The sequence below is a fragment of the Microtus oregoni genome, unplaced genomic scaffold, assembly GCF_018167655.1.
Source record: "Microtus oregoni isolate MIOR12 unplaced genomic scaffold, Mior012 000006F_ref0000085, whole genome shotgun sequence".
Classification (NCBI taxonomy): domain Eukaryota; kingdom Metazoa; phylum Chordata; class Mammalia; order Rodentia; family Cricetidae; genus Microtus; species Microtus oregoni.
Genome location: NW_024543065.1, coordinates 54632279 through 54657771, shown reverse-complemented (window position 1 = coordinate 54657771; position 25493 = coordinate 54632279). Strand labels below are relative to the sequence as shown.

The 25493-nt window shown below is 50.1% G+C and overlaps 1 protein-coding gene across 1 annotated transcript; it reads left to right on the top strand.

Moving 5' to 3' along the window:
• The first annotated feature begins 275 nt into the window (after window positions 1–275).
• Window positions 276–25338, top strand: Bckdha (branched chain keto acid dehydrogenase E1 subunit alpha). Its single transcript, XM_041653803.1, has 9 exons — window positions 276–394; window positions 13659–13838; window positions 13934–14020; window positions 16786–16894; window positions 21785–21946; window positions 23464–23670; window positions 23815–23956; window positions 24132–24303; window positions 24867–25338. Exons 1-9 carry the CDS (start codon window positions 287–289, stop codon window positions 25035–25037), a joined length of 1338 nt encoding a protein of 445 aa, XP_041509737.1. The 5' UTR covers window positions 276–286; the 3' UTR covers window positions 25038–25338.
• Window positions 25339–25493: the final 155 nt, after the last annotated feature.

Here is a 25493-nt window from a genome sequence, read left to right as displayed (position 1 = left end):
AAAAAATGGAGGCGGGTGTTGGAATGGGCCCATCTTGCCCAAGGCCCCCGGGTCCTAAACCCATTAGCCTCTGGTCAGGTTGTCCTTTTTCTGCCTGATACTGGAGCAACTATAAGTAGAAAACTGGAGCAATTTCACATAACAAGAATTTCCATATGAACTTACGTATTCAGGGTGGTTGGAATTAGATAGCTTGTTGACATAGTTGTGCTGCCATTTGAATAAGGCAGCTGATGGGTCAGCCCATCTCGCTCCCGTGAGAAAGGAGGCGTGGTTATTAGCCAAGATGGCGGTAGCGATGTGTATGGCCAAGATCTGGAGGCCGAGCGGTGGCCTGGGTCAGGCTGCTCTCCTGCTGCTGCGGCGGCCTGGGGCTCGGGGCTTGGCTAGATTCGTGAGTACCTGGGCCCCATGGGGCCTTTCTTGAGGAGGAATAGGAACGTAAAGGTTATTTTTACAGTGCATGCCGGTCACCGCGGGCTGTCAAGGAAGGGCCAACTCAGAAAGAAAAGGAGCAGGAGATTCCTTGGAGAGAAATTCAAGGGAATATCCCCTTAAGAGGAAAAGGAAGGCAGCTCCTTGTGGGCATGCACGGAGGGAGCAAGTCGGGGAGTGAGATGGGACAGGATCAGGTCCAACCTTTCTTTATTCCTTTACTTAAATTTCGATTGCAAAGCGAGTTGAGCAAGAAACTGGTTTGACTCCTCTGTTCCGTGATCAAAAGTCAAGGCCGGGGATATTTCCATGACTGTTGTTTACAGGAGATTAGTATGTGTTTGTTGACTTTACGAAGGAAGACAAAGAGCTACAAGTCCAGACAGGAGCCTTTGTCCACGTTATTTTTAGAGACAGCATCTCACTGAGTACTCCAAAATGACCTTTAACTCACTCAGATGCCCAGACTGGCATCGAACTGGAAACAGTCCGGTCTCAGTCTCCCAAGTACTGGGATCACAGCTGTGAGCCACCAAGTTCAGCTGCCCACTTTCCTTGAAAACTCTTGAGAATACTCAAGAGTCATCTTTTGATCCATTGTTACTGAGGGCAAGATAACACTTCCGAAAATGATGTTGAAGCCTGGCAAGGTAGCTTGGTGACAGAGTGCTTGCCAGCATCCACAATTTAGCTCCTAACACTGTGTGCTCTAGCTGTGGTGACACAAGACAGATTCCAGCACTTGGGAGCTAGAGGCAGGAAGGTCAGGAATTTGAGGTCAGTCTGAGCTACAGGATGTAATGGTCTGTCCCGTACCTTTAAGAGACAAGCCCCGGGGCTGGAGAGATGGCTCAGTGGTTAAGAGCACTGTCTGCTCTTCCAGAGGTCCTGAGTTCAATTCCCAGCAACCACATGGTGGTTCACAACCATCTGTAATGAGATCTGGCACCCTCCTCTGGTGTGTGGGCATACATGGAGGCAGAATGTTGTATACATAATAAATAAATAAATCTTTAAAAAAAAAAAAGAGAGACAAGCCCCGCCCACTCCCCCTCCTCCGAGGCAAGGTGGTCTTCAGCTTCCAGCCTGAATCTCTTCCCTTTCCGTGTCTCTCTCTCTCTCTCTCTCTCTCTCTCTCTCTCTCTCTCTGAGGTATCTGCTGTCATAGCTCCTCCCTCCCTCCCTCCTTCCCTCTCTCTCTGCCTCTCTGCTCTTTCCCCTTCTCCTCTTTCCCTTCCATAGTCCACTAAATAAATATTCAACCTCACTTTGCATGGCGTGCTTATCCGGCTGGGAATTTCACCTGCCACACAGCTCTTTGTCTGGGCCTTGCTGCTCTTGATCTCTCATCTGCCACACTACTCCCTGCCTAGGACCCGCTGGCCCTCATGGCCTGTAGGCTGCTCGGGGGCTCCCACCTGGGACCTGGCTGCCTTTGTGGCCTGCAGTGGTCTTATGCCCGCTGCCCACTGCCGCCAGTCAGGGACCTGTGGGGACCTGTGGCGTTTTATTTAAACCATTACACATGAGACCCTGTCTCAAAAAACCGAAGAGATTGAAGAAAGAAATTGAGGACCTGATGTGGCGATGCATGCTTTTGATCTCAGCACTTAGGAGGCAGAAGCAGGTGGATGTCTGTGAGTTTCAAGTCAGCCTGGTCTATGTAGAATTCCAGTTAGCCAGACCTACATAGTGAGATTGTCTCTTAAAAAAGGGAAGATTTTAGCCAGGCGGTGGTGTTGTGCACCTTTAATCCCAGCACTCGGGAGGCAGAGGCAGGTGGATCTCTGTGAGTTCGAGACCAATCTGGTGTACAGGAGTTAGTTCCAGGACAGGCTCCAAAGCTACAGAGAGAAAGTCTGCCTTGGAAAAACAAAACAGAAAAAGAAAGAACCATCTTGTTGGTCGTGCCTGGTTAGAGCGTTTTTGAAGTAAAAACCTAGTGAAAACAGGTCTGCTGAAATGGTTGAGTTCTGGAGCCGGAGCCCTTGGTTTCACTTCTCTGCTCCGCCTCTTTCCAGTTGTGCAGCCTTGGGCAAGGAGCTACTTTTACCTCTGTACAGTGCTGATAGCGGCCACTTCATTAAGGTCATTGTGGAAATACCTGCTTGTGGAAGCATTGCAAATTGGTCCCAGCACAAAAGGGCAATGGGAATGTTGCCCTGACGTTAGTGGCGAGGACAGAAACCTCAGAGATTTGGGAGAGGAAAGGGTGACCTGAGGGGTGGGAATTGGATCCTAGACGATCAGGGTGAGCTAGGAGTGAGGTGTGGTTACACCTAGCAAGGTTGTCAGTAGAGGCGAGCAAATACAGAAAAGTTGCGGGAGCCAGGTGAGGTAGGGCACTGTGCTGTTCTTCTCTTTGGCTTTTTTTCCCCTTGTAATCAAATCCTTCACAGCTAATTTCAGTTCCTGAAGTCGTTGGCTGGGCAGGTAGGCTGAGCGGTGAGCAAAAGTGAGGTCCTAGGGAAAGGTCGTTGAGGCTGGTTAAATCTGTTTGGCTGCTGGCTCAGGCCTCTGTTGTCTCTTTTATTTCTTTACTAATTTGAGAGGAAGTTGGGGAAAATGGCAGGAGGGAGCAGTCTCTAGCTTTTGATGGTTTGTGTATTTAAATTTTTCTACTTTTTGCCCTTTTTTTCCTTTTTGATAGTGTTTTATATAGCCCAGGCTGGCCTCCCAGCCCATTCTGTAGCTAAGGATGACCTTGAACTTTGGCTCTTCCTGCCTCCCTCTTAGTGTTTAGATTAGAATTACTCTTCACAGGGGCTGGAGAGATGACTCAGGTTAGGAGCACTGGCTGCTCTTCCAGAGGTCCTGAGTTCAATTCCCAGCAACCACATGGTGGCTCTCAGCCATCTGTATGAGATTTGGTGCCCTCTTCTGGCATGTAGCCATACATGTGGGAAGAATACTGTATGCGTAATAAATAAATAAATAAATAAATAAATAATATGTCTTTAAAAAAATTGTTCATCACCATGCCTGGTTTTATTTGGTGCTAGGGATTGAGCCCAGGACTTATACATGCTAGGCAAGCGCTCTACCTACTGAGGTAGCTTCTCCCTCTTCTCTCCCTTCTTTTATCATCCTTCCCCTTTTCTTCATTTTTTCCTTTTTTGGGGGGGGTGAAGTAAGGGAGTGGGGAGGGATCTTGAACCCTTGATTCTCCTGTTTCTACTTCTCAAATGTTAGCATTTCAGGCATTTGTTATCATGCCTGACTTTATATTCTCTCTCTGTCTCTGTCTCTCTGTCTGTCTGTCTTGAGACAGGGTTTCATTATGTAACCGTAGCTGTCCTATCCTGGAACTTAATTTGTAGATCAGGCCGGCCTCAGACTCACAGAGATCTGCCTGCTTCTGTCTCCCAAGACTGGAACTAAGGGTGTGTGCCACCACACCCAGCTCTGACTTTTAAAAACTATATTTTTATTAATTTTTTTTCACACAGTATACTTTGATCATATCTCACAATGCTGCCTCTACCTGGTTTTCATTCGCTAGTTCTAGGATTTTAAAAGCCCCCCCCCCCCGAAGGCCTAGTCTTGTTGTGCAGTCTGGCTCACCTAGGACTTTCTAGGCCAGGCTCTCACTCACGAGCCTCTTGCTTTCGGCCCTCCTGCCTCAGCCTTCAGAGTACTCAGATTGCAGGCATGTGCTGCCGTGCCCACCCCTTTACCTTTTTGAGTGGTAGCAACAGGCTTGGGTAGTAGCCAAATAAGATTTTAGATCTAAATTATCCCATAGAGCTTTTCCAGACAGTAGCTGCACCAGCCATGTGTGCCTACCCAACACTTTGAGTGTTGCTATTGCAACATGAGGGCTGTGGGGTTTGTTCTTTATGAAACAGGGTCATCCTTTGCCTACTATAATCCAGGCTGGTCTCAGCCTGGTGGTCCTCTTAGATCAGCTCTTAAATTCTGGAATTATAGGTGTGTGCCCCTGTGCTCAGCTTGAAGGTTTATTGTTCTTTTAAAATAATTTTTATTCTTTGAAAATTTCATACCTGCATATAGTATATTTGATTATACCCTCTCTCCACCACTTCCAGTTCCCCTTAAGATTCTCATATCCCTCCCAACTTCATGTCCGCTTAAAATTGTTTATTTATCTGTCCTTTTTTTTGCTTCCAAGATGACATTTATCTATAGAACCCTGTCCTGGAACTCACTATGTGGACCATGTTGGCCTCACATTCACAGAAATCTGCCTACTTTTGCCTTCTGAGTGCTGGGATTAGAGACGTTCACTTGTCTATTTGCTTTTTAATCCACTGAGTTCAGCTAATGTTGCCATGCATGAATGGGCACAGACTCGTCGCAAGGGCATGGGGAAACTGCCAGTGGCTTAAAGAAAAATGAGTCTCCCTTCCCCTGAAGCTAGCAACTTAATAGCTCTTCATCTGGTAGTGGGGTCTTGAGAACCCCTCCCCAGAACTTGCTGGAACTTTTAGCTGCCTGGGTCTAGTGCAGATCTTTTGTAAGTAACCACAACTGCTGTGACCTGTGTGTGCTATAGCTATGTCACAAGGACACGAATTTTACAGCAACGCCTCCTATCCTCCAATTCTTATGATCCTTCTCTCCCCTCTTTCACAATGCTCCTTGAGCTTTGAAGAGGGGGTTGATAGCCATTTTACTGCAGAGACTCTTCCACATCTGTGTTCATCAGTGCTCTATTCACACGAGTTAGGACATGAGATCAATTGACAAATGGATTCTCTCTCTCTCTCTCTCTCTCTCTCTCTCTCTCTCTCTCACACACACACACACACACACACACACACACGGTAGCATGTACTCAAGTGTAAAGAAATCCGAAACCATGAAATCTGCAGGTAAGTGGATGGAGCTGGGGAAACACTATACCAAGTAGGGCCACGAAAGGTAAGCAATGCAGATTCTCATATGAAGGTTCTAGCTTCACATCTTCTATGTTTTTAAAATGAAGAGCATGTGGAAGCTAGGAAGGTAAGAGCGAGTAAGGAGAGGATGCATGAAAGGAGGGGACATGAAAGTAGAGATGGGGAACACTGAGGGGGACAACTACAAGGGCTCAAACAGATAGCTGTGCAGAGATGGGGAAATGAGAGGCCAGGCAAAGGTAAACAAAACAAAGTATGCTTGAAGCAGAACCTATGATCTTGGCAAATCAAATGAAAAAATAGAGTAAGCAGGGACAGTGGAACTTACATGCTATGAGAGAATAGGGAAGGTACTGGGGGCTAAAGGTTTCAGTTCAAATGGGAGACAGGGAGGTGGGGGAGAGGAAGTAGGGTGGGTTAACCAAAACTAAGATTGAAGAATGAAGGCCCATTAGTTTGTAAGCTAATTAAAATAATTTTTTTCCTTAAAAGAATGTTTAAACGGAAGTACTTCACAGTAGCAAACTCTGTTGGTCCCAAAAGAAAGGAACCACTGAGTGAAGACCTCAGTGCCAGGCTCCTGCTGCTCTCGGTTGCCTACTGTGACTGATGGTTAGACCCTGTTGCTGAAGGGACCACACACTCAGTTTGGGAACACAAAAATCCTTTTTCATATAATTTTTTTTAGCTTTAGAAACATGATCTCACCATAGTGCAGGATGGCCTGGAAGTCACTGTGTAGCCTGTGATGGCTTTAAACTAGTGACATTCCTCCTGCTTCAGCTTCTCAAGTGGTGGGATTGCAGGCGCGAGCCATCATCCATTGCTGGAAGGTGCAGTTTTATCCAGATGGAGATGGGGAGCGGAGATCTAGAGGCGTGTGGCGAGGTTGTCTGCTGTGGACCAGTGAGAGGGGTTGCTGGGGCAGGTGGATGAGGAAGAGGAACCCCGTAGCCCTTCCTCTCGGCCCCCTTATCTGAATGCTGTTGCCTTGGGGTAATGGCTGGAGATCTCTCTCTCTCTCTCTCTCTCTCTCTCTCTCTCTCTCTCTCTCTCTCACACACACACACACACGCACACACACACTCAAAAAGCAAAGACCTAACTATTCTCTCTTGGTCTCCTCATTTGGCAGGATGCTGGCCCAGTGGGCACAAAGCTGTGAGTTGAGTTGCCAGCACTGCACCAACTGGGTATGGTAGTGTATGGCTATAATTCCAGAACTCAGGAAGCAGAGACAGGAGGGTTGTATCGAGCTCCAGGCCAGCTGGGTCTACATGGCATGACCCTGAAAGTTAAAAAAAAAAAAAGATTCACCCTTAAGGCTGTTGAAATGGCTCAGAGAGTAAGGCAACTGCCATCAAGCCTAGTGACTTGACTTGTCTCCAGGACCCAGGTGGTGGAGAGAGCATCAACTCCTGAAAGTGATCTCACACTTCTATATGTATGCACACACAGTGCATAAAAATGTAATTTAAAGAATTAAAAACTTGGGGCTGGAGGCCTGGCTCAGTGCTTGAGAGCACTGGCTGCTCTTCCAGAGGACCTGGGCTCAGTTCCCAGCATCCACATGGCGGCTCGCAGCTGTCTGTGGCTCCTGTTCCAGGGCATTCAATACTACCCTCACATAGACACACACCAATGTGCATAAAATAAAAGTAAATTACTTAAAAAAATGAAAAACTTACAAGACAAATCCACTCTCTTCTGACCCTCACTTGTGGAGTGGCAGATTTCCTACTGGAGTAAGGGGGTGATTAGAGTCAGGGCTCTGCTTGCCATTGCTAATGGTCCTGGTTATCTAAGTGATGTGTCCATGCTCAGTGGATATTGTGGGCCAAGAGGAGACTTTTTTTTTAATTGATTTTTCTCCTGTTGTATTTACCCTTTGGCCTGGAGACCAAATGTTGCCAAAGATGGTGTGAAAACAGCTAGACATGAAATCATAAACTTAGCTAAAACATGATGAGATGGGGGTTGTCAGTGTTTGTGTGTGCGCACGCATGCGTACGTGCATGTTTTGCTAACTGGGGTGAAGTTCTAAGCTTAAACTTTGTAGACCACAGCACTATGTTACAGTGTTTCATGGTTGGACATCCCTGAGGGTGGCTGATGTCTTAAGAAAATTGACCGGGTTTTTACATCATGAGATATTTTGTGACTGACAATTTCAGCACACAGAGTGCTTGGGCCTTGCCATTAAAAATTAGGAAACTGAAGTCCAGCAATAGAAAGTTTGGCGCCCTGGGTCCCAAAGCCTAACTCCCTTCCAGCTGGCAGGAAGGGGAGGAAGCTTAGTCATGTTCCAGTCTTACAGCACTTGGACACTCAGCTCGTCCTGTCCCTCCCACCAGCGTCTGTCCAAGACAGTTGCTTCTCCTGGGCTGGGTTAGCATCAGAAGAGCTGGGCTCAGGCCCCACATGCCCTCCTCTCCCTGCACTTCATGTACACTGGCACTTTTTTGTTTCTGAGTCTTCATCTCACTGTCTAGTCCTTGGCTGGTCTTGAACTTGCTTTGTAGACTACGAGGCTGGCCTGAAGCTCACAGAGACCTGCCTGCCTCTGCCCCTGCCTCCTGAGAGCTGGGATTAAAGGTGTGCACTGCCACACTCAGGGGTTTTGTTTTGAAATACCTTTAGTACAATATTGTTGACCTAACAAGACACTTACATTTTGAGGAAGACCTGGCATGTTCCTGCTACTGTGGAGGTCAGAGAACAACTTTGGGGTCCTAGAGATCAAACTTGAGTCCATCGTCAAACTTGTTGGCAAATGGCTTTAACAGATGAAATATTTCTTGAGGCAGGGCCTCTTGTAGCCTGGTTGGCCTTGGACTTCTCACCTTCCCACCTTCACGTCCTGAGCACTGGGTTACTGGTGTGCACTAGCATTCCTGACTTTAGTTTCGTGACCATAGAGGGTGTTAGGCAAGTATGCTACTGCTGAGCTCCACCCAGGATAGAGAAGACGTCCCCTGGAACAGCTTTGTTTGATAGACAATGCAAGGCTGAAGAAAGCAGATCTAAGGAACAAAGGATCAAGTGATGTTCTTGTAGGGGACAGAGGAGCATAACAGTGGAGGGGAAACCAAGTGGTGGCCACCATCAGGGCCCTTCAGCCTGTTTTGGCTGGCTGACCTGCTAGTTCTTCAGACTCTGCTAGTTTATCCATTGATAAAACCAGAGTAATACTTCTTTAGAACTTGCTGGCACGGGCTAAAGGGGGATGTTTTGTTTTGGTTTTTAGACAGAATGTCTCATAGCCGAGGGTCGCTTTGAACCCATGATTCTTCTACCTTCACCTCCAAGGGCTGGGATTACAGGTGTGGGTTGCCTCATCCAGGTAAAGAGTGGGTTTGTTGTTTTCCCAGAGGTCTTGGCATGCTGTCCTCCTGCCCCTCCTTTCTGAGTGAGGATTAAAAGTGTGCAGCATACCTGGCTTTTTTTCTTTTGGGTGCTAGGAACTGAATTTAGGTCCTTTGAAAGAGCAGCAAGAGCTTTTATCTTCTGGGCCCTCTGTCCAGCCCCAAGAGAGAGGAAGTTCTTAAGGGGCACTTACTCTGTATTCCCCTCACTGAGTAACTCAGGATTTTAGAAATGGCAGCCACTGCTTTTCTCCAGGGACAGTAACCGCTTTGATGTTGACGGATTCGGGGAAAGAGTGAAATGCCCTCTTGGGCTTTTACACCTGCAGCACCAAGGCGGGTGGCTAGAGTTGAAAGCTGGGTCCCCGAGGCCCAGAGAGCCTGATTGCTTTTCAGCCTAAGCGCTACCCTAGAGGGAGCTGTAGCTCTCTGCTGTGTTAGCCTCAGTCCAAGGCTCAGTGGATGTGGATGTTTGCGTTTGCCCTTTTTCCACAGAGAGAAGGTAAAGTTAGCAGGCCCACCCCAGATGATGCACTGTTCCAAACCCTGCCGACTCTGGTCAGGCAGCTCTGCACATGCCAACCGCACCGCTTGTCAACTGTGTGGCTTTGGACAAGTTGCTTAGCCCCATGAGCCTCAAATTCCACCTTATTTGATGGAGGTGCCTCACCAGGAGGTGGGGTTCAGTAAATATAGAATAAAGTTCTTCAGATGGCACCTAGTTTCATAGTTGGTTCTTTTTCTGTTTGTTTTTGGTTTTCTCAAGACAGGATTTCTCTGTGTAGCCCTGGTTGTCCTGGAACTCCCTCTGTAGACCAGGCTGGCCTTGAACTCAGAGATCTGCCTGCCTCTGCCTCCATTAGTGCTGGGACTAATGGTGTGCACACTGCTGGTTTTTTTTTTTTGTCTTTTAAGATTTATTTTATTTGTGTGTGTGTGCTTGTGTGTACATTTGTGTAGGTGTCTGTGAAGACTAGAAGAGAGTGTGGGATCCCCTAAAGCTGGAGTTGGAAGCAGTGTGAGTCAGCTGACATGGGTACCAGGAATCAAATCCTGCCCCCTGGAAAGGCAGCGAGTGCCCTTAACGTCTGAGCCATTGCTCCAGCCCCGCCCGCAGTTGGCTCTTATTGACCTGCTTTAGTCATCTTGGTCTCCAGTATCCAGAGTGCCAGACCCAGAGCCTTTTCATTGGTTTGGTTTAGTTTGTGTTTTGAGAGGGACCTGTCTTTTGTAGCCCAGGCTGGCCTTGCACTTGAGATCCTCCTGCCTCACTTTCCTGATGCTTGACCTGACATACCTGTGCAACCACACTGGGCTCTGGAGTCTGCTCTTCCCCGGCCCCAAAGTATTTCCTCCCCCTTGCCTCTCCCTGCCTGTCCAGCAGCTTTGCTTAACTCTCCTTTTTCAGAGAATGTTTCGGTCACTCCAGGTAGAGTGGTTGGTGGCACTTCTTTAAGAGCTTTATTGGTGTTTTATTCCCTGCAGCCCTTAAGGCAGGTCTTCTCTTTATGGGGCTTGGTTCAGAGCAGTGAGTTCCCATTTGCTATCATATGTTTGGACAAGGATGGAACTGGGATTCCAGCCAGCAGGTTAGTTGTAGCTATGATGACACTCTGCTTCCCTCAGCATCTGCTGCCCGACCCTATGCGAACTTTCATCCAGGCCTCAGTTAGAGCAAATGCTTTGTGTCTACCTGTTTGACAGGAACAGTTATCAAACACGCCTGTTCGTGGCTCATGTTTGCCATGCATCCCTTCTGTGTCAGGCTGTCAGCTCATGCCACCCTCATGATAGCCCATGAGACTGTAAGCTGGAAGAAGCTAAGGCTCAGGGAATCTTTGGCATGCCGCACTCTGCTTTTGACTGTGCTGCTATCCAAGGTGCCTAGGCCTTCGGGAATGGTCGTGAGGGTACTTCTGCAGGGTCTCCTGTGGCTTCGGGGCTTGTTCCAGCCTGAACAGCTTTGCCATTCTATGTTACTGGCCACCAGACTACCCCCACCCTCAAGAAAAGGCAAAGCAAAAATTGGATGTGGTCATACCCCTTCTCTGTAAACATTTTGCCACCCATCCCATAATCTAGCATCTTTATTACTGGGCATTTTTGGAACTCACAGAATTGGCACAGTGCTAAAACACATAGGCACAAGGTTTAGAAAGGGGTTGGAGAGCATGCTCTAGGCCCGCTCCAGTATGAAAAGCACACCTGGATGTCTGGATGGCTGCCTTGAATCTCTGTGTCTTGCTTGGATACCCTAGCTCATTTTCAGCCTGAGCTCTGCCCTTCTAACCGTCACCACAGCCAGGTGACTGCTTTCCTCCCCCGAGTCTGGTATCAAACTCCAACCTCAGGTGCAGTGGTTCTCTCTTCCCCTTCCTCCCAAGGAGTCTGTGGTCTCTGGCTTTCTTGATTTCTTACCTTTGCAACTTAGGGTCTTTGGTGGGGTTGACTTGGTTTTGAGAAAGTTCTCGGTATGTAGGTCAGGTTGGCCTTGAACTCATTATTCTCTTGCTTCAGCCTCCTGAGTGGGTGTCTTAGGTAGGGTTTCTATTGCTGTGAAGAGATACCATGACCATGGGAACACCTATAAAGTTTAATTAGGACTGGCTTACGGTTCCAGAGATTTAGCCCATTGTCATAGTGGGCAGCATGGTGAACAAGGAACTGAGAATTCTACATCTGGCTCCACAGGCAACAGACAGAGAGAGACCCTGGGCCTGGCTCGAGCATTTGAAACCTGAAAGCCCATCCCCAGTGACACACTTCCTCCAACAAGGCCACACCTTCTAATGTCACTTTCTAAGCATTCAAATGTGAGTCTGTGTGGGCCATTCTCATTCAGACCACCACAGTGGGGTTCTAGACTGCGTCACCTAACTTTTATTTGTTTTGATAGTCTCAGGTAACCCAGGACAGCTTGAAATTAACTAGATACCAGAGGGTGACCTTGAACTGACCCTGCCCTCTGCCTCTAGAGCCCTGAGGTACCCTCACGATAGTTTACTGTTCTGCTAGGGATCAAATCTAGGGTTGTACATACTGAGTCACTACTCAGCCAGACTGAACTACATCTGAAGCCCTGCTTTTGTGTTTTTAATTAAAAACTTTTTTTTTTCTTGAGATAGTGTCTTGTTATGTAGTCCAGGCTGGCTTTGAACTCGTGATCCTCTTGCCTCAGCCTTGAGAATACTCAGATTCTAGGCCTGCTCTGTCCTGCCTGTCTTTGTTTTTGAGAGCTTGTCTAAACCAGGCTGTTCTTAGGGTTGCGATCTTCCTCCCTCCTCCTCTCTAGCGCTGGCATTAGTGACCCCGCCATGCAATGCTTTCCCCCACTTTTCAAGCACACATTATGCCCGGGCCTACTTGAACCCCTGTGTAAATCACCCTAGGAACTTTACACGCAGCCCTCTGCAACATTTTAGACATGAGAAAATTCAGTGTTTGTGGAGAGCCACACTGTGAACTCAGAAAGTGGAACCCAGGTCTGTCTGACTCAAGGGCCGCTGAACTCACCCATGTGTTGGGTGATTACTATGGAGTGCTTGTTGTGTAAGCCAACTCTGACACCTCCCCTGCCTGTGGTGTGTGCGGGGAGACAGACACAGAACAAAGGAACCTTCCAGGTAGGTATCAGGGTCCGGCTGTGCCTGGAGCTTTGGGTGAGGAGAGGTTGCTTGCTTCCTCCTTGCACAGACAGGAGCAGGAGGAGTCTGCCTGAGTGGTGCCAGCCTGAACCTGCCCTGGCGCTGGGAGTGGTAATTTCCTCACAGCCACAAAGCCAATACTCATGCACAGGAAACTTGCTGCCCGCTGGAACCTTGGCGCCTTGGCCGCTACAATTAAAAAGAAGGAGGGGACACACGTGAAATAGAACTTCAGGAGAACCCACTGTTTCTGTGGCTTCCCTAGATGTGAAGCCACAACTGCTGACCTGAAGGGAAGCCTGGCTGCTGTGGGCAGCAAAGACGCCAATGTGTGGGAACTGAACAAGCTGTGGCAGTTGAGGCTCAGGGCTCTGGGCTTGGAATCACGGCCCTGCCAGGTTGGAAGTATTCACTTGTGACGCATGTTTTTAGACTTGTGGCTTGGCGCAGGCTGTTTACCCCCTAAGTCTGCTAGCTCACCTCTTTCCTGGCAGTGGCATTTAATCTTCACTGAAGCCCCGAGGAAGTGAAGCTCAGCCTGGCACCCTGCTCATTAGCACCTCTTGAGCATTTGGGCTTCTCCATGGCTTTGCCAGCCTAGTCTTCTCTGATGGCAGCCTCTTGAGGTTCTGTTACCTGCTGTGGCAGAATGACCCAGGAAGTTAGCAACAAGTTGGCATTGTTGGAAGATGGCAGTCTATCCCTTCCACCATTCTCCCTCTTGCCCTGAGGTCGACTTGTTTCTGTGGGTTTTCAGTAAGGGAAGATAATGTGGGGATACAGGTGGTTCCTGGACAGGGGAGCCTCTTTTTGTGTCTTGGAGTAGTCCCCACCCTGGTAACTTCTAGACTGGGCTGCTCACATCTTATCTCCTTCATGGACATGGAGGAGAGTGGGCCTCCAGGAAGTCTGAGGACAGATAGCTGAAGCTTCTGTGTTGATGAGAGAAGTCTTGAGTCTGGTTTTTGCCGTGGTCAACTTTTTCTGGCAGGTGGCACTTTCCTGGAACTTGGCTCTAGGGCAGGCTTGGGGAAGGCAGGAAGATTTGTTCCTTCCTATATAGCCAGTTTACAGTCTAACTAGTTTGTTTGTGTGTGTGTGTGTGTGTGTTTGTGTGTTGTTTTTCATTTTGAAACAAGAGTATTCTATAGCCCAGGTTGGCCCCAGGTGGGTGATATTCTCAGCACTTTGTGGAGGCGAGAGGATTAGAACTTCAAGGCTAGCCTCAGAAAGAAGCAAGTTTGAGACTAACTGGGCTCCTTACCCACCATAGTGCTAGCCAACAGGGAGGCTTGAGGTTGCTGAAGCTTCCACTGCTCCTGATGGCAGCACTTCTCTGCTTCTCTTCCCAGCACCCCAGCAGACAACAGCAACAGTTCCCATCCCTGGACGACAAGCCCCAGTTCCCAGGGGCCTCGGCAGAGTTTGTAGACAAGCTTGAGTTCATCCAACCCAATGTCATTTCTGGCATCCCCATCTACCGTGTCATGGACCGCCAGGGCCAGATCATCAACCCCAGTGAAGACCCCCATGTGAGGCTGCTCCCCTGTCCCAGGCCCCCATGCCCAGGTCCCTTGCCTGAGTCCTCTGGTCCCAACTTTCCCCATCTGTCTGCCTCTGCCTGCAGCTGCCCCAGGAGGAGGTACTGAAGTTATACAGGAGCATGACACTGCTCAACACCATGGACCGAATTCTCTATGAATCCCAACGGCAGGTACGTGGGGACAGGCTGGAGCAGGGTGGGGTCACCTCAGGTCCTACCTGTGGCTGTATACAAGGAATGCACCAAGGAGGGTGTGGTATGGGGATCCATTCTATGGTGTCCTGAGAGTTCATGGGGGGGGGGTTCTTGGGTGCTGGAAGAGTGTGGGAAGCAACACTAAAATAATCTGCCATGTGCACAGCAGAGAAGAACTCCAGAAGTACCTAGTTACAGTCATGACTTCAGGCAGGACATCTCTCTTGTCTTTGACCTGGTCTCCACACTGTGTGTTAGCTGGGTACAGAGCTCAGTGGTAGAATTCTTGACTTGGCTCTGGGATCCGTCATTAGCTCTACAAATAAGTAAGTAAGTACACAAGAGAGTAGAATAGAATACTTAAAAAGTCAGGCATAGTGATACATGCCTGTAATCTCAGTACTTGGGAGGATGAGGCGGTAGAATAGCCAAGAATTCCAGGTCAGCCTAAACTACAAAGTAAGACACCATCTCAGAGCTGCCCATCCACCACCACCCCATAAATCCGTGAGTGAGAGCTGGTATTTTAACCTGTAGTGTTGGGATGGGAAGGAATTAGCACAAAGGAGTTTACCTACTACACGCAGGACAGCCTGTGTTTGAGGATTATGCTCAGGCACGAGGTGTAGAATTCCCCACTCCAAAGGAAAGCTTAAGAAACAAAATCCAAAGCAGTGCTTTACATGTGACAGGTTTGTCCTCTTGGATAAAAGAAGCTAGGGCTAGGGGGCCTGGAACTCATCCAGCAGCAGGTGAGTGTCAGTGCATGTCCTGTCTCCTCCTTCCAGTGCTTGCTGTGCTGTGCAGTATTGGCCTCTTTCTTCATGGTCTCCTTATGATTCTCACAGTCTAGATGGCTGTTGGAGTCTCCTTCCAGGCAGCAAGTAGAAGGAAGGCCAAATGCGGCCCATCCTATCTCTCTCCTCACTCATGTCTTTGTAGAGTAGTCTTTGTGGAGCTTTCTCGGGCATTCATCAGCCCTTCCTGGTTGCCAGGGAGATTGGCACTAGCCCTTTCATCTGAGTAGCCCCTGCCTGTGGCTGTATAGGAGGTGGGGAGGACTCTGGGTAGACAGGCTCTGCCACTAGCCCAAGGTGGGGGTGCATCTCAGGCTCCTCCACATGCTGAACTTAACAGCCCTGCAGGACCTCCATATCCCTTACCCGCCCACACACTTGGCACCAGAAAGTCAATTAACTTTTAATTGGCTCCCCACTTAGAGAAAAGCCCTTCTTCATCACTTTCCCCGGCAGCTGGAAAACCAGGTTCCAGGAGCAATTCTGAGCTCCACAGGGGTGGGGGTCCTGAGGGGCAATTGGGAAGAGCGTTTCCACATGATCTTAGGTGATCTCGATTTCATCATACACCAGGAGTTCCCCATCTCTCTAGCCTGACTTCCATCTTGGTGCCTTAGATCTAGTTGGCATCATCTCTGCTCATGCCCCACAGCAGACAGCCTGCCCAAACTTGACCTGTGTCCCTTCCTCCTCTAACCTGTTTCTCAGTGATAGGCACTGCCAGCCACCTTTCTCGTCTTCCCTGGCACATTGAGTCTCGTAGCAGCTCCACAGCACTGTTGGAAACCCACCCTGTCCCTCTACTCCATCCTTTTGGACAGAATGCTGTTTGGTGTGTGCCTGTTGCCTTAGGCTCACAGGATGGCTGCCACAGGTCCAGGCATCGTGGCTCTGAGCAAGGCAGGAAGAAGGTAGAGGTATGGGTGGTGCCAGCAGGAGTTTCCCTTAACCCATAAGCAGATTCCATTGAAGCTTGGGATTTAAACTGTCCCTGACCAACCACTTCTCACTAGCAAGGGGGATTGGGAACCCCAGTGTCTTTTCCAGGCCCAGGATAGAGAAGCTAGTTGGTCTCTGTGGGGTCAATCACAGAAGCACTAACTCGGCTTTTTTTTTTTTAAAGATTTATTTATTTATTATGTATACAGTATTCTCAGTATTCTGTCTGCATGTATGCCTACAGGCCAGAAGAGGGCACCAGATTTCACTACAGATGGTTGTGAGCCACTATGTGGTTGCTGGGAATTGAATTTAGGACTTTTGGAAGAGCAGGCAGTGCTCTCAACCACTGAGCCATCTCTCCAGCCCCCCTAACTCTGCTTTTGAGGAGTCATCATCTATCCCTCCTGGTCCCCCTCTCCTGAGTCGCTGCAGTTTTTCCTGTTCTCCATCCCTTCCCTGCAGAGGTGGCTGCAGCTCCTGCAGAGTATCCTAGAGGACAGTCCAGGCGTTTGTCCTTGTTGCCCAAGGGGTGCCTTTGCACATCATCTCCCTCATCTTCATGTCATGGCCCTTTGGCCTCAGGTCTTTCCTTGTCCTTTTGTCTAGGCCTTCCACTCCACCTGCCTTTGCCCACTGCAGCAGTTTCTCTCTACACTGGGCACTGTGTGTGCCATCCTTTGGGCTCTTGTCACTCAGCCCTAACTTCCCACTCAGTTTTTTCTGGAGGCAGGAGGTCCTGCAGCCCAGCCCAGTTTAGTGATGGCTGCAGTGATGGCTTCATATCTGTACAAGTTAGGCACTCCCGCCTTTAATTCTAGCACCCAGGAAGCAGAGGCAAGCAGATCTCTATGAGTTCAAGGCCAGCTTGGTCTACATTGTGAGTTCAGGATAGCCAGGGCTATGGAGAGACCATGTCTCAAAACAACAACAACAAAACAAAAAGTCAGGCAGGGTTCTCTGTCAAGGACTGCCTTAACCAAGCCCGAGCCCCTTCATCCCCAGGGCCGGATCTCCTTCTACATGACCAACTATGGTGAGGAGGGGACACATGTGGGAAGTGCTGCCGCCCTGGACCATACAGACCTGGTGTTTGGCCAATACCGGGAGGCAGGTATGTTTGCTGGTAGTTGCTTCTGGGATCCCCGTCCAAGAGGTAGTCAGAAGTGTAGGCAGTGTCTCTTGCAGAGAAGGGTAAGTCATTAGTCTTCTCTGAGCCACCATGTCCTCATCTCCAAAGTGGCCATGAGGAGGTATCTGAAGTTAAGCCTCTAGAAGGCTGCTGGGGATGAGGCCTGACTGGAGGCAAGGCACACTCTGTGGACACCTGCCTATCCAGTGCTGGGCACTTGTGGACTCTCCTGAAGTGCTGTGTTCCTTGGGAAGGTCCTGAGTGCAGTGTGGAGCTTATTTTTGGCAAGACAGACAGATGCAGAGTGAAAGGACGGAGCAGAGAATAAGGCAGGAGCCTCTCTGGAGCCAGGATGTTCTTGGCAGTCGAGCACCTCCCTACACACACGTGTGGGCTGAGTGAGAGGCTTGCTGAGCGTGGAGGTGTGGTTGCTTCCCCTGGAGGTACCAGCCAGGCAAATCTTAGCTTAGGAAGGCCTGCCACAGCTTGCGCCAGTTTGCTTGGCCATGCTGCCTGTTTATAAGGAGGTAGCAGCTCTAGCTGGCTGCTGAAAAGAGCCTGGCATAGGCTAAGCACCTGGAGTTAGAGGACCTTGTTAGAATCGTTCCCAGGGACAGCTTATCAGAAGTGGGGGTAGCCAGTATGACTGTCCAGAGGCCTCCTTGGATAAGCTGGGCATCATCCTACAGCTGAACCAGCCCCTCTTGTTCTGGGTTGGGATAGTTGGGGCTTGGCATCTTGAGCAAGGAAAGCTGGGCTTCCAAGGCACCGGGGACCTGTAAGCTCTTGTGTGTGTGGAGGCAACAATGCAGGGAGAGAAGTGAGGCCACCCATCCCCTAGCTCGCAGCCCGCCCATTGTGCTGAGCTGCTTCTCACTGGGAGCCTGGCGTGGTAGCATGTGCTAGTAACCCCAGTCCTCAGAAAGCCGAGGCAGGGGGACTGCAAGTGTGAGACCAGTCTGGGCTACATAGCAAGAATCGGTCTATAAAAAGAGAAGACCCCAAAACAGCTTACTATGATGTGGGGAGATGAGAGGTCTCAGAGCAGCAGGTGGCCCTCACTGATCTCTGGAACTGCATCGGAGTTTTGTCTTATCCAATCCTTGCTGCAGAACTTGGGCACTCTGGAGATGACCTGGATTGGGTGACTTCCAGCGGAGGAGGCAGTTCCTTGTTAATTGTGAAAGCCAGTCAAGCAAGCAGCAGGGACAGAGTGAGGTCCCTGGGGGGGGGGGGGAGAGGAGAGGAGGGGGGGCAGGCCATCTGCCTCCCAAGGGGTGGGGCTTAGTGAGTCCTCTTCACTCACATCTGACCCAGGGACAGCCCTCTCTGTCTTTCTGGCTGCTCTCCCATAACCATATGGAACATTCCCAACTGGTCTAGCAACAGGGAGTGGTATTGGTCAGGACTGTGAAGCAGCAGCAGGTGCTAAGGCAAAGCAGTAGGTTCCCATGGGACCCGTAGTCCCTGGTGCAGTCAGATCCACCTGGCTGCTGTGTGCAACCAAGGCTGTGTGTTTTGTTTGTGTTTGGTGGCGATAGAGATGGAGCCCAGGGCCTCACACACACCAGGCAGACAGACACTTTACCTCTGAGCTCCACCCCAGCTTGGGACTCTGTATGAACACTTCTCACTCCTGCTTGGTGATTCTCATGTAGAAACCGAGAGCCTGTGTCTTGTGGGTTTGTGGAACAGTCTCAAGACGCACTTCCTCTTCTGTCAGAGCTCCTCCTCCATCATTGTCTATGAAGTGTAGCCAGACCTTTGCAAATTTATAGTGCCCATTCAAAGACATGTGACAGATAACCATGAAGGCCAGGCATGGTGGCACATGCAGAGGCAGAGGCAGGAGGATTGCTAAAAATTTAGAGTGAGCCTAACCAACCTAAAGTCCAGACCAGCTGGGTGTGGTGGTACACCTTTAATCCCAGCACTTGGGAGGTAGAGGCAGGCAGATCTCTGTGAAGCCACACTGGTCTACATAGTGAGTTCCAGGACAGCCAGGGCTACATAGTGCAACCAGTCTCAAGAAAAATAAGCTGCTTGTCATGTGATCCCATTAACTTTCTTCTGTTTAGAAACACGTCTCACTATGAAGCCAAGGCTGGTCTAGAACTTGCTTTGTAGACCAGGCTGACCTTGAACTCACAGAAATCTGCCTGCCTCTGCTTTCCAAGTAGCAATGAGCCACCATGCTTAGGCCCATTTTAATTTCTCATATTAAGAACCACTCTGCAGTAAAGGGTTGGGAAAGATACCTAACAGTTGTTTCTGTGAGATCTCAGGCTCTGGGGACCAAAGGACGTCATGACCCACAGCCCTGCCCCATGGTATGGGTGTGAGTTGGGACCCTTTTCAGTGATGCTGAGAGAGTCCCAGCTTGTTCTGAAGCAGTCACAGACCCCTCTGTCTTAGTTTCTATTGCTATAAAGAGACACCATGACCATGGCAATTCTTATAAATGAAAACATTTAATTGGGGTGGCTTACAGTTCAGAGGTTTAGTCCATTATCATCATGGTTGGGAGCATGGCAGCATGCAGGCAGATAGGGTGCTGCGTACATGTTGATATGCAGACAGTAGGAAGTGCACTGAGACACTGGATGTGTCTTGAGCATATATGAGACATCAAAGCCTGCCTCCACCTTGACACACTTCCTCCAGCAAGGCCACTCTAACACTTCTAACAGTGCCACTCCTTTTGGAGGCCATTTTCTTTCAAACCACCACACCTCCAATCCTCTGACTTAGCAAACAGGGCCCCTTTGATGGTCATTTGGGGTCTAGCAGGGCTTTTATTTGAAGAAAAAGTTTTATTTCTGTGAATAGATAGGCTTTTCCTGTTGTGCAGGTGTGACTTGGTGGCCTGTACTTAAAGGAGGTGCATTAATTCAAGAAACAAATCTTAGTTTTTCACCAGGAAAAAAGTCTTGGGCTGGGACTGTGTCAGTGGTAGAATATTTGCGGGCATGCCTGCCCGGGGTGGGTTCCTTGTCTAGCAGTGTAAAAAAGAAGGAAAAGGGAGAGGCTGAGGGCCACCAAGGGAAAGAGAGCCACTTTCCCTCCATCAGTGTTGTTGTGTCAGTGGATGGTGTTAGGAAAAAAATCCTAAGAGGGGAGGCTCTGCCGGCGCAAAGAAATCCAATTAGGTCAGATCAAACCAAATTAAAATACCCATCGTTTTATTAAACACAACGCTTTCGGGTTGCTGAGTGCATGGTGTGGAGACAGGAAAGTGGGGAGCACATGCAAACCCCGAACCACGTGTTTGTCCTCTGGGAGCCCACTTAAATACCCTGTCTGAGTGATCCTGACTCTCCCCCAGGGAGGGGTCAGGACTTGGCATTCTGGGATTTGGAGTCTAGAACAATATACTCCCAGGCCAGGGGGCTGGGATGGATGCCAGGGGCTGGGGCTATGCTCCAGACTTAACAGATGGCACTCTGTATCTCTGAGCAGGGATCAGCATGTAGGGACTCAGTGAGTTAGTTTTGTTTTATATTTATTGAAACAGCATGTCAGTGTGTAGACCAGGTTGGCTTTGAACTCTCTGAGATCTGCCTGCCTCTGCCTCCTGTGTGCTGGGATTAAAGGCGTGCACCACCATGCCTGGCCAGCGAGTTATTTAAAAAAAGGAAAAAAGGCCGGGCAGTGAGTTATTTAAAAAAAGGAGGCAGAGGCAGGCGGATCTCTGTGAGTTCGAGGCCAGCCTGGTCTACAAGAGCTAGTTCTAGGAGAGGCTCCAAAGCCACAGAGAAACCCTGTCTCAAAAAACCAAAAAAAAAAAAAAAAAAAAAAAAGAAAAAAGAAGCAAGATGAAGTCAGGTGCAGGATGGGGGGAATCACAGAAAGAGTTGGAGGTAGGGATCAGGGTGAGGGAGTGGAGGTGTGGGGATGATCTAGATGCATTATGCTCATGTATGAAATTACCAAATAATTTTTCTAAAACCACACATAGATCTGACAGATCTTCCTCCACTGACCATGTGCTCTGAAGGCTGAAACCAGGGTCCTTTTACAAAGAAAGACCTCGAGCTGGGCGATGGTGGTGCACACCTTTAATCCCAGTACTCAGGAGGCAGAGACAGGCGAATCTCTAAGGCCAGCCTGGTCTATAGAGCAAATTTCTAGTACTACACAGAGAGACCCTATCTCAAAAACAAAAAAAAAAAACCAAAGCGGGGCGGTGGTGGCGCACTCCTTTAATCCCAGCACTTGGGAGGCAGAGGCAGGCGGATCTCTGTGAGTTCGAGACCAGCCTGGTCTACAAGAGCTAGTTCCAGGACAGGCTCCAAAACCACAGAGAAACCCTGTCTCGAAAAACCAAAAAAAAAAAAAAAAAAAAAAAAAAAACCAAACCAAAACAAACAAAAAAAACCCCCCAAAAATCCAAAAAGAAAGATTTTGCCTGCCATTTTCTTTGCAGTGCAGCTCTGTCATATGAAAAATTCAGTTATATCCATTCAAGGATGAGCGTTGGGAGATGCTAATGTACTGAACCATTTACCCCTACTGACAGTTACCAAGAGGAGTTTTCTGGGCCAAACCTAAGTCTCTCCCGAGACAGCCTGTATCAGTGGCCCCTGTCTGTCTTTGTGAGCCCCTGAGTTTGCCTACCTGCTACAATCCGGTTCTTAATTATTGTTTGTTTAATTCAAGACTTTATCTTGCTACCTACGTAGCCTAGGCTAGCCTCAAACTTGCAATCCTCCTGCCTCAGTCTTCGAGGGCTGGGCTCACAGGCTGTCTTAGCACCCTGACCTGCCGCTTTGATCTAGTTAGGAAGGTCTGGGCAGATTCTGGCTGGTTCCCAGCTGCCCACACTCCTCCAGTACACTGCTCAACAGGCTCATAGCTGCCTCCTCCTTCCAGGTGTGCTCATGTACCGGGACTACCCTCTGGAATTGTTCATGGCCCAGTGCTATGGCAACGTGAGTGACCCAGGCAAGGGGCGCCAGATGCCTGTTCACTATGGCTGCAAGGAGCGCCACTTCGTCACCATCTCCTCTCCACTAGCCACGCAGATCCCTCAGGGTGAGGACATACGCTTACCATCCATGCAATACTTATGACATACCTTTCTGTGCTGGCCCAGGCCTTCGCTAGCCTACTAGTTGGATGCTGCCATTAGAGCCTAGCTTTTGTCAAGGGCTTTCAAGGAACCTCTCAGAGGAGGGCTCCATGGTGTCCCATCCCATTCAGCAGCCCTAAGTCATCATGGCTACACTGGACTTCCCAGACTCGGGCCGTTCCATCTGATCCTCCTCCTCTCCAAGCCAGCAGGACCAGGAACCTCATTGTCAGACTCAGATTGTCTCATGACACTCAGTTGCTGTGGGGGTAAATGCTAGCATGGATTACTATGGCTGTTACAAAGAACAGGGAATTGAAGGTGAAGAAGGAAGTGGCTTGCTAGGGTCTTGTGGTAGGGAGGAGGGCAGGAACTCACTCATGGGTTCTTAGGACTACAGAGCCCAAGTTCTACCCTGCCCTGGCTAACCTAGGTTCTCAGAGCCAGGTAGATTCCCCAGAGCATGCTGTAGGTGCCCTGAGGCTTCTGGCATACTACAGAGACTGCCAGGATACCCGGGCTGTGCCCTTACAACACACAGACGGAGGATTAGCTCTTTTGGTGGCCCCCTGGGCCCAGAGTCTGGGAGGTGTGTGTCATAGTAGCTGTGTGGCTTATGAGTCTGCAGGCCTCCTGGGAGAGGTGGGTGGCAGGGCCCTCTCTGAACTGGCCTTATCTTCTATTATGGCTCCCTGGAGTCCCTCAGTCAGCAGATATAGGGAATGGCCACCATGTGCCAAATGTCACCCTAGGCTTTCTGAACAAGAGAGACAAATGGCAGCCCTGTTTGATGCTAGTGTTGGGTTGGAGAATGGTAGAAGAGAGTGAAGAGGCAGTACCTAAGTGCTTCATATAGGTGACAGGAAAGCCAGGATGGAGCAGTGTCAGCTGGGGGCAGTGGCAGAGGCACCATAGTGATTTAATGATAGACTAGAAGCAGTGTGGAAGGAGCTGTGTGGGTTCCTGGAGGCAGTCATGTGTTTAGTTATGACCAGACCAGGGGGCTTAGAGGAGGGGATACAGAGCAGGTGGGGCCTAGTGGCCTTTGCTTATTGCAGGGACTTTGGCCCATAGTGGCATGAGAGCCCAGAGTTAGGCAAGAGTCTGCCAGACTCACACTGTGAGAGACCCTCAGCTGTCCCTTAGATGACAGATCAAGAGGCAGTGGGCTGCTTAGTAACTAGGATATGAGGTGCTGGTGCCTGGCTTTGGTGGGCAAGGTCCAGATCTGCCTGTCCCTTTGAAGGTGGGGGAGATGCAAGCATGGCAGATGGGAGTCAGGGGTGATGCACATTTTGCCCTGTAAATGGAAGGATGGTACTCTAGTCGGCTGAGAGGGAGAAGGCTGTGGTGGGCAGGCCCTTGGTATCTGGTGACAACTTTCCCAAGCCTAAGGTTGTGTGGCTGCGTGAGTGCACGCGTGCGTCCCTGTGTGGCTGCTTCTTCCTGTTTGTGTTCTCTCATCTATGTTTCCTTGCAGCGGTGGGGGCAGCCTATGCTGCCAAGCGGGCCAATGCCAACCGAATTGTGATCTGTTACTTTGGCGAGGGGGCAGCCAGTGAAGGGGATGCCCATGCCGGCTTCAACTTCGCAGCCACCTTGGAATGTCCTATCATCTTCTTCTGCCGGAACAATGGCTATGCCATTTCCACACCAACCTCTGAGCAGTACCGTGGGGACGGCATCGGTAAGGGCCCTGCTCCCACCCGCTTTCCTCCTGTTCTCTTCCTGTGGTGTCTGATGAAGAGGGTACAGGAGGCAGTGAATGAGCACGCTTTGTTCTCCTTCCCTCCTCCCTGAGGCCTGACTGGAACCCTCTTTGTCCCTGTAGCGGCTCGGGGCCCTGGGTATGGCATCCTGTCAATCCGTGTGGACGGCAATGACGTGTTTGCAGTGTACAATGCCACTAGGGAGGCCCGGCGGCGGGCTGTGGCTGAGAACCAGCCCTTCCTCATTGAGGCCATGACCTACAGGTACCTGCCTGTCTCACTTCCATCACTGCAGCCCACGGCTCTGACAAGCCCTCTGTCAGTGTCCCCAAACACTGCCTTGTCACCCTGTATTGCGTTCCCCTCCTTGCTTTACATCACTGCTCTGTTCTTTTCTGGCCCCCACTCCCAGCTGATTCATGTCTCCTCCTCTGCGCAGGATTGGACATCACAGTACCAGTGATGACAGCTCAGCATACCGTTCAGTGGACGAGGTCAATTACTGGGACAAGCAGGACCACCCGATCTCGAGGCTGAGGCAGTATCTGCTGAACCAGGGCTGGTGGGATGAGGAGCAGGAGAAGACCTGGCGGAAGCAGTCACGAAAGAAGGTGAGTGCCCCCTGGAGCTCCTAGTTGTGTGCTCCACTGGCTCCTGCACAGGGAGAACTCGGGGAGAATGGGAGTGCAGGACGTCGATGCTCGCATTGACCCAGGCAAATTAGTCCCCATAAATGGCCCCTGGAGCCAAGCTGCCTAGGCCGTATGGCCTCAGTGAGTCTTCAGAACCCAGGGCAGGTTTCCTCATCTCTTAAGTTCCCGAGGTATTTGCTTCATAACTCAGTCTTTGTGACGTGGGGGAGCCTTACCTGAGCTGTAGCTGGAGCTAGTGTCCATCCTTTGTGGGCTAAGGGCAGGATGGTCTAGCCTCAGGCTGCACTGTGGGTACTGGCTCAGCCCTGACTGCATCGACCTGAGAAGGAGTCCTTCCTGTCTCTGCACCCTGAGCCTCTACTCCTTTTCCCTCCATTGTCGTTCCAGGTCCCCTGCGGTCCAGAACTGGGGTTCTGGAGAGTTAGCTAATCCTAGGCTGAGGCCTCAAAGGGGAATGGTTGGACCTTGGAGGAGGGCAGGGAGAAGGGGACAGCCACTTCTTACCCTCCTGTGTCTCCCAGGTGATGGAGGCCTTTGAACAGGCTGAGCGGAAGCTAAAGCCCAACCCAAACCTGCTGTTCTCTGACGTGTACCAGGAGATGCCCGCCCAGCTCCGCAGACAACAGGAGTCACTGGCAAGACATCTGCAGACCTACGGGGAGCATTACCCCCTGGACCACTTTGACAAGTGAGGCCCTAGCCACCCTGACGTGGTCCTGCTCTGAGTAGAGCTGCTAACATGCTCAGCGGCCAGGGTGGCACTCCAAACTGTCATGGGGTGACTCCTACTCCCCATTCCTGCTCCTTCAGGCTACTTCACTGGGGCACAGTGTTTGCAGCTATTGCTGAGGCTCCGTCACCCCCCTCACCTGTTACAGTGCCTTTTTGGGGTAGGACCCAGGCCAGGGAAGACCCTCTGGGCAGGTGGCCCCGGATCTTGCCCAGAGTACGAGCTGGTCAGCAGGGTGAATAAACCAGGGGCTCTGCCTTTGACCCTCTGCTTCCCCTGCTCTCTGTTTCCTCAAGTTTGGGGGCTGGGGTGTGTGTGTGAGGAGGCGTATGGAGTCAGGGGGAGAGACCAGCATGGCTGATTTGTTTGCAGGGAGGAGGGTGTTAATTTTTGTTACAGGATCTCAATGTGTAGCCCA

Coding starts and splice junctions, on each gene's coding strand:
- Bckdha (XM_041653803.1), top strand. CDS start 287: ATGGCGGTAGCGATGTGTATGGCCAAGATCTGGAGGCCGAGCGGTGGC. Junction 13,839..13,933: donor ACCCCAGTGAAGACCCCCAT/GTGAGGCTGCTC, acceptor CTCTGCCTGCAG/CTGCCCCAGGAGGAGGTACT. Junction 23,957..24,131: donor ATTGAGGCCATGACCTACAG/GTACCTGCCTGT, acceptor TCCTCTGCGCAG/GATTGGACATCACAGTACCA.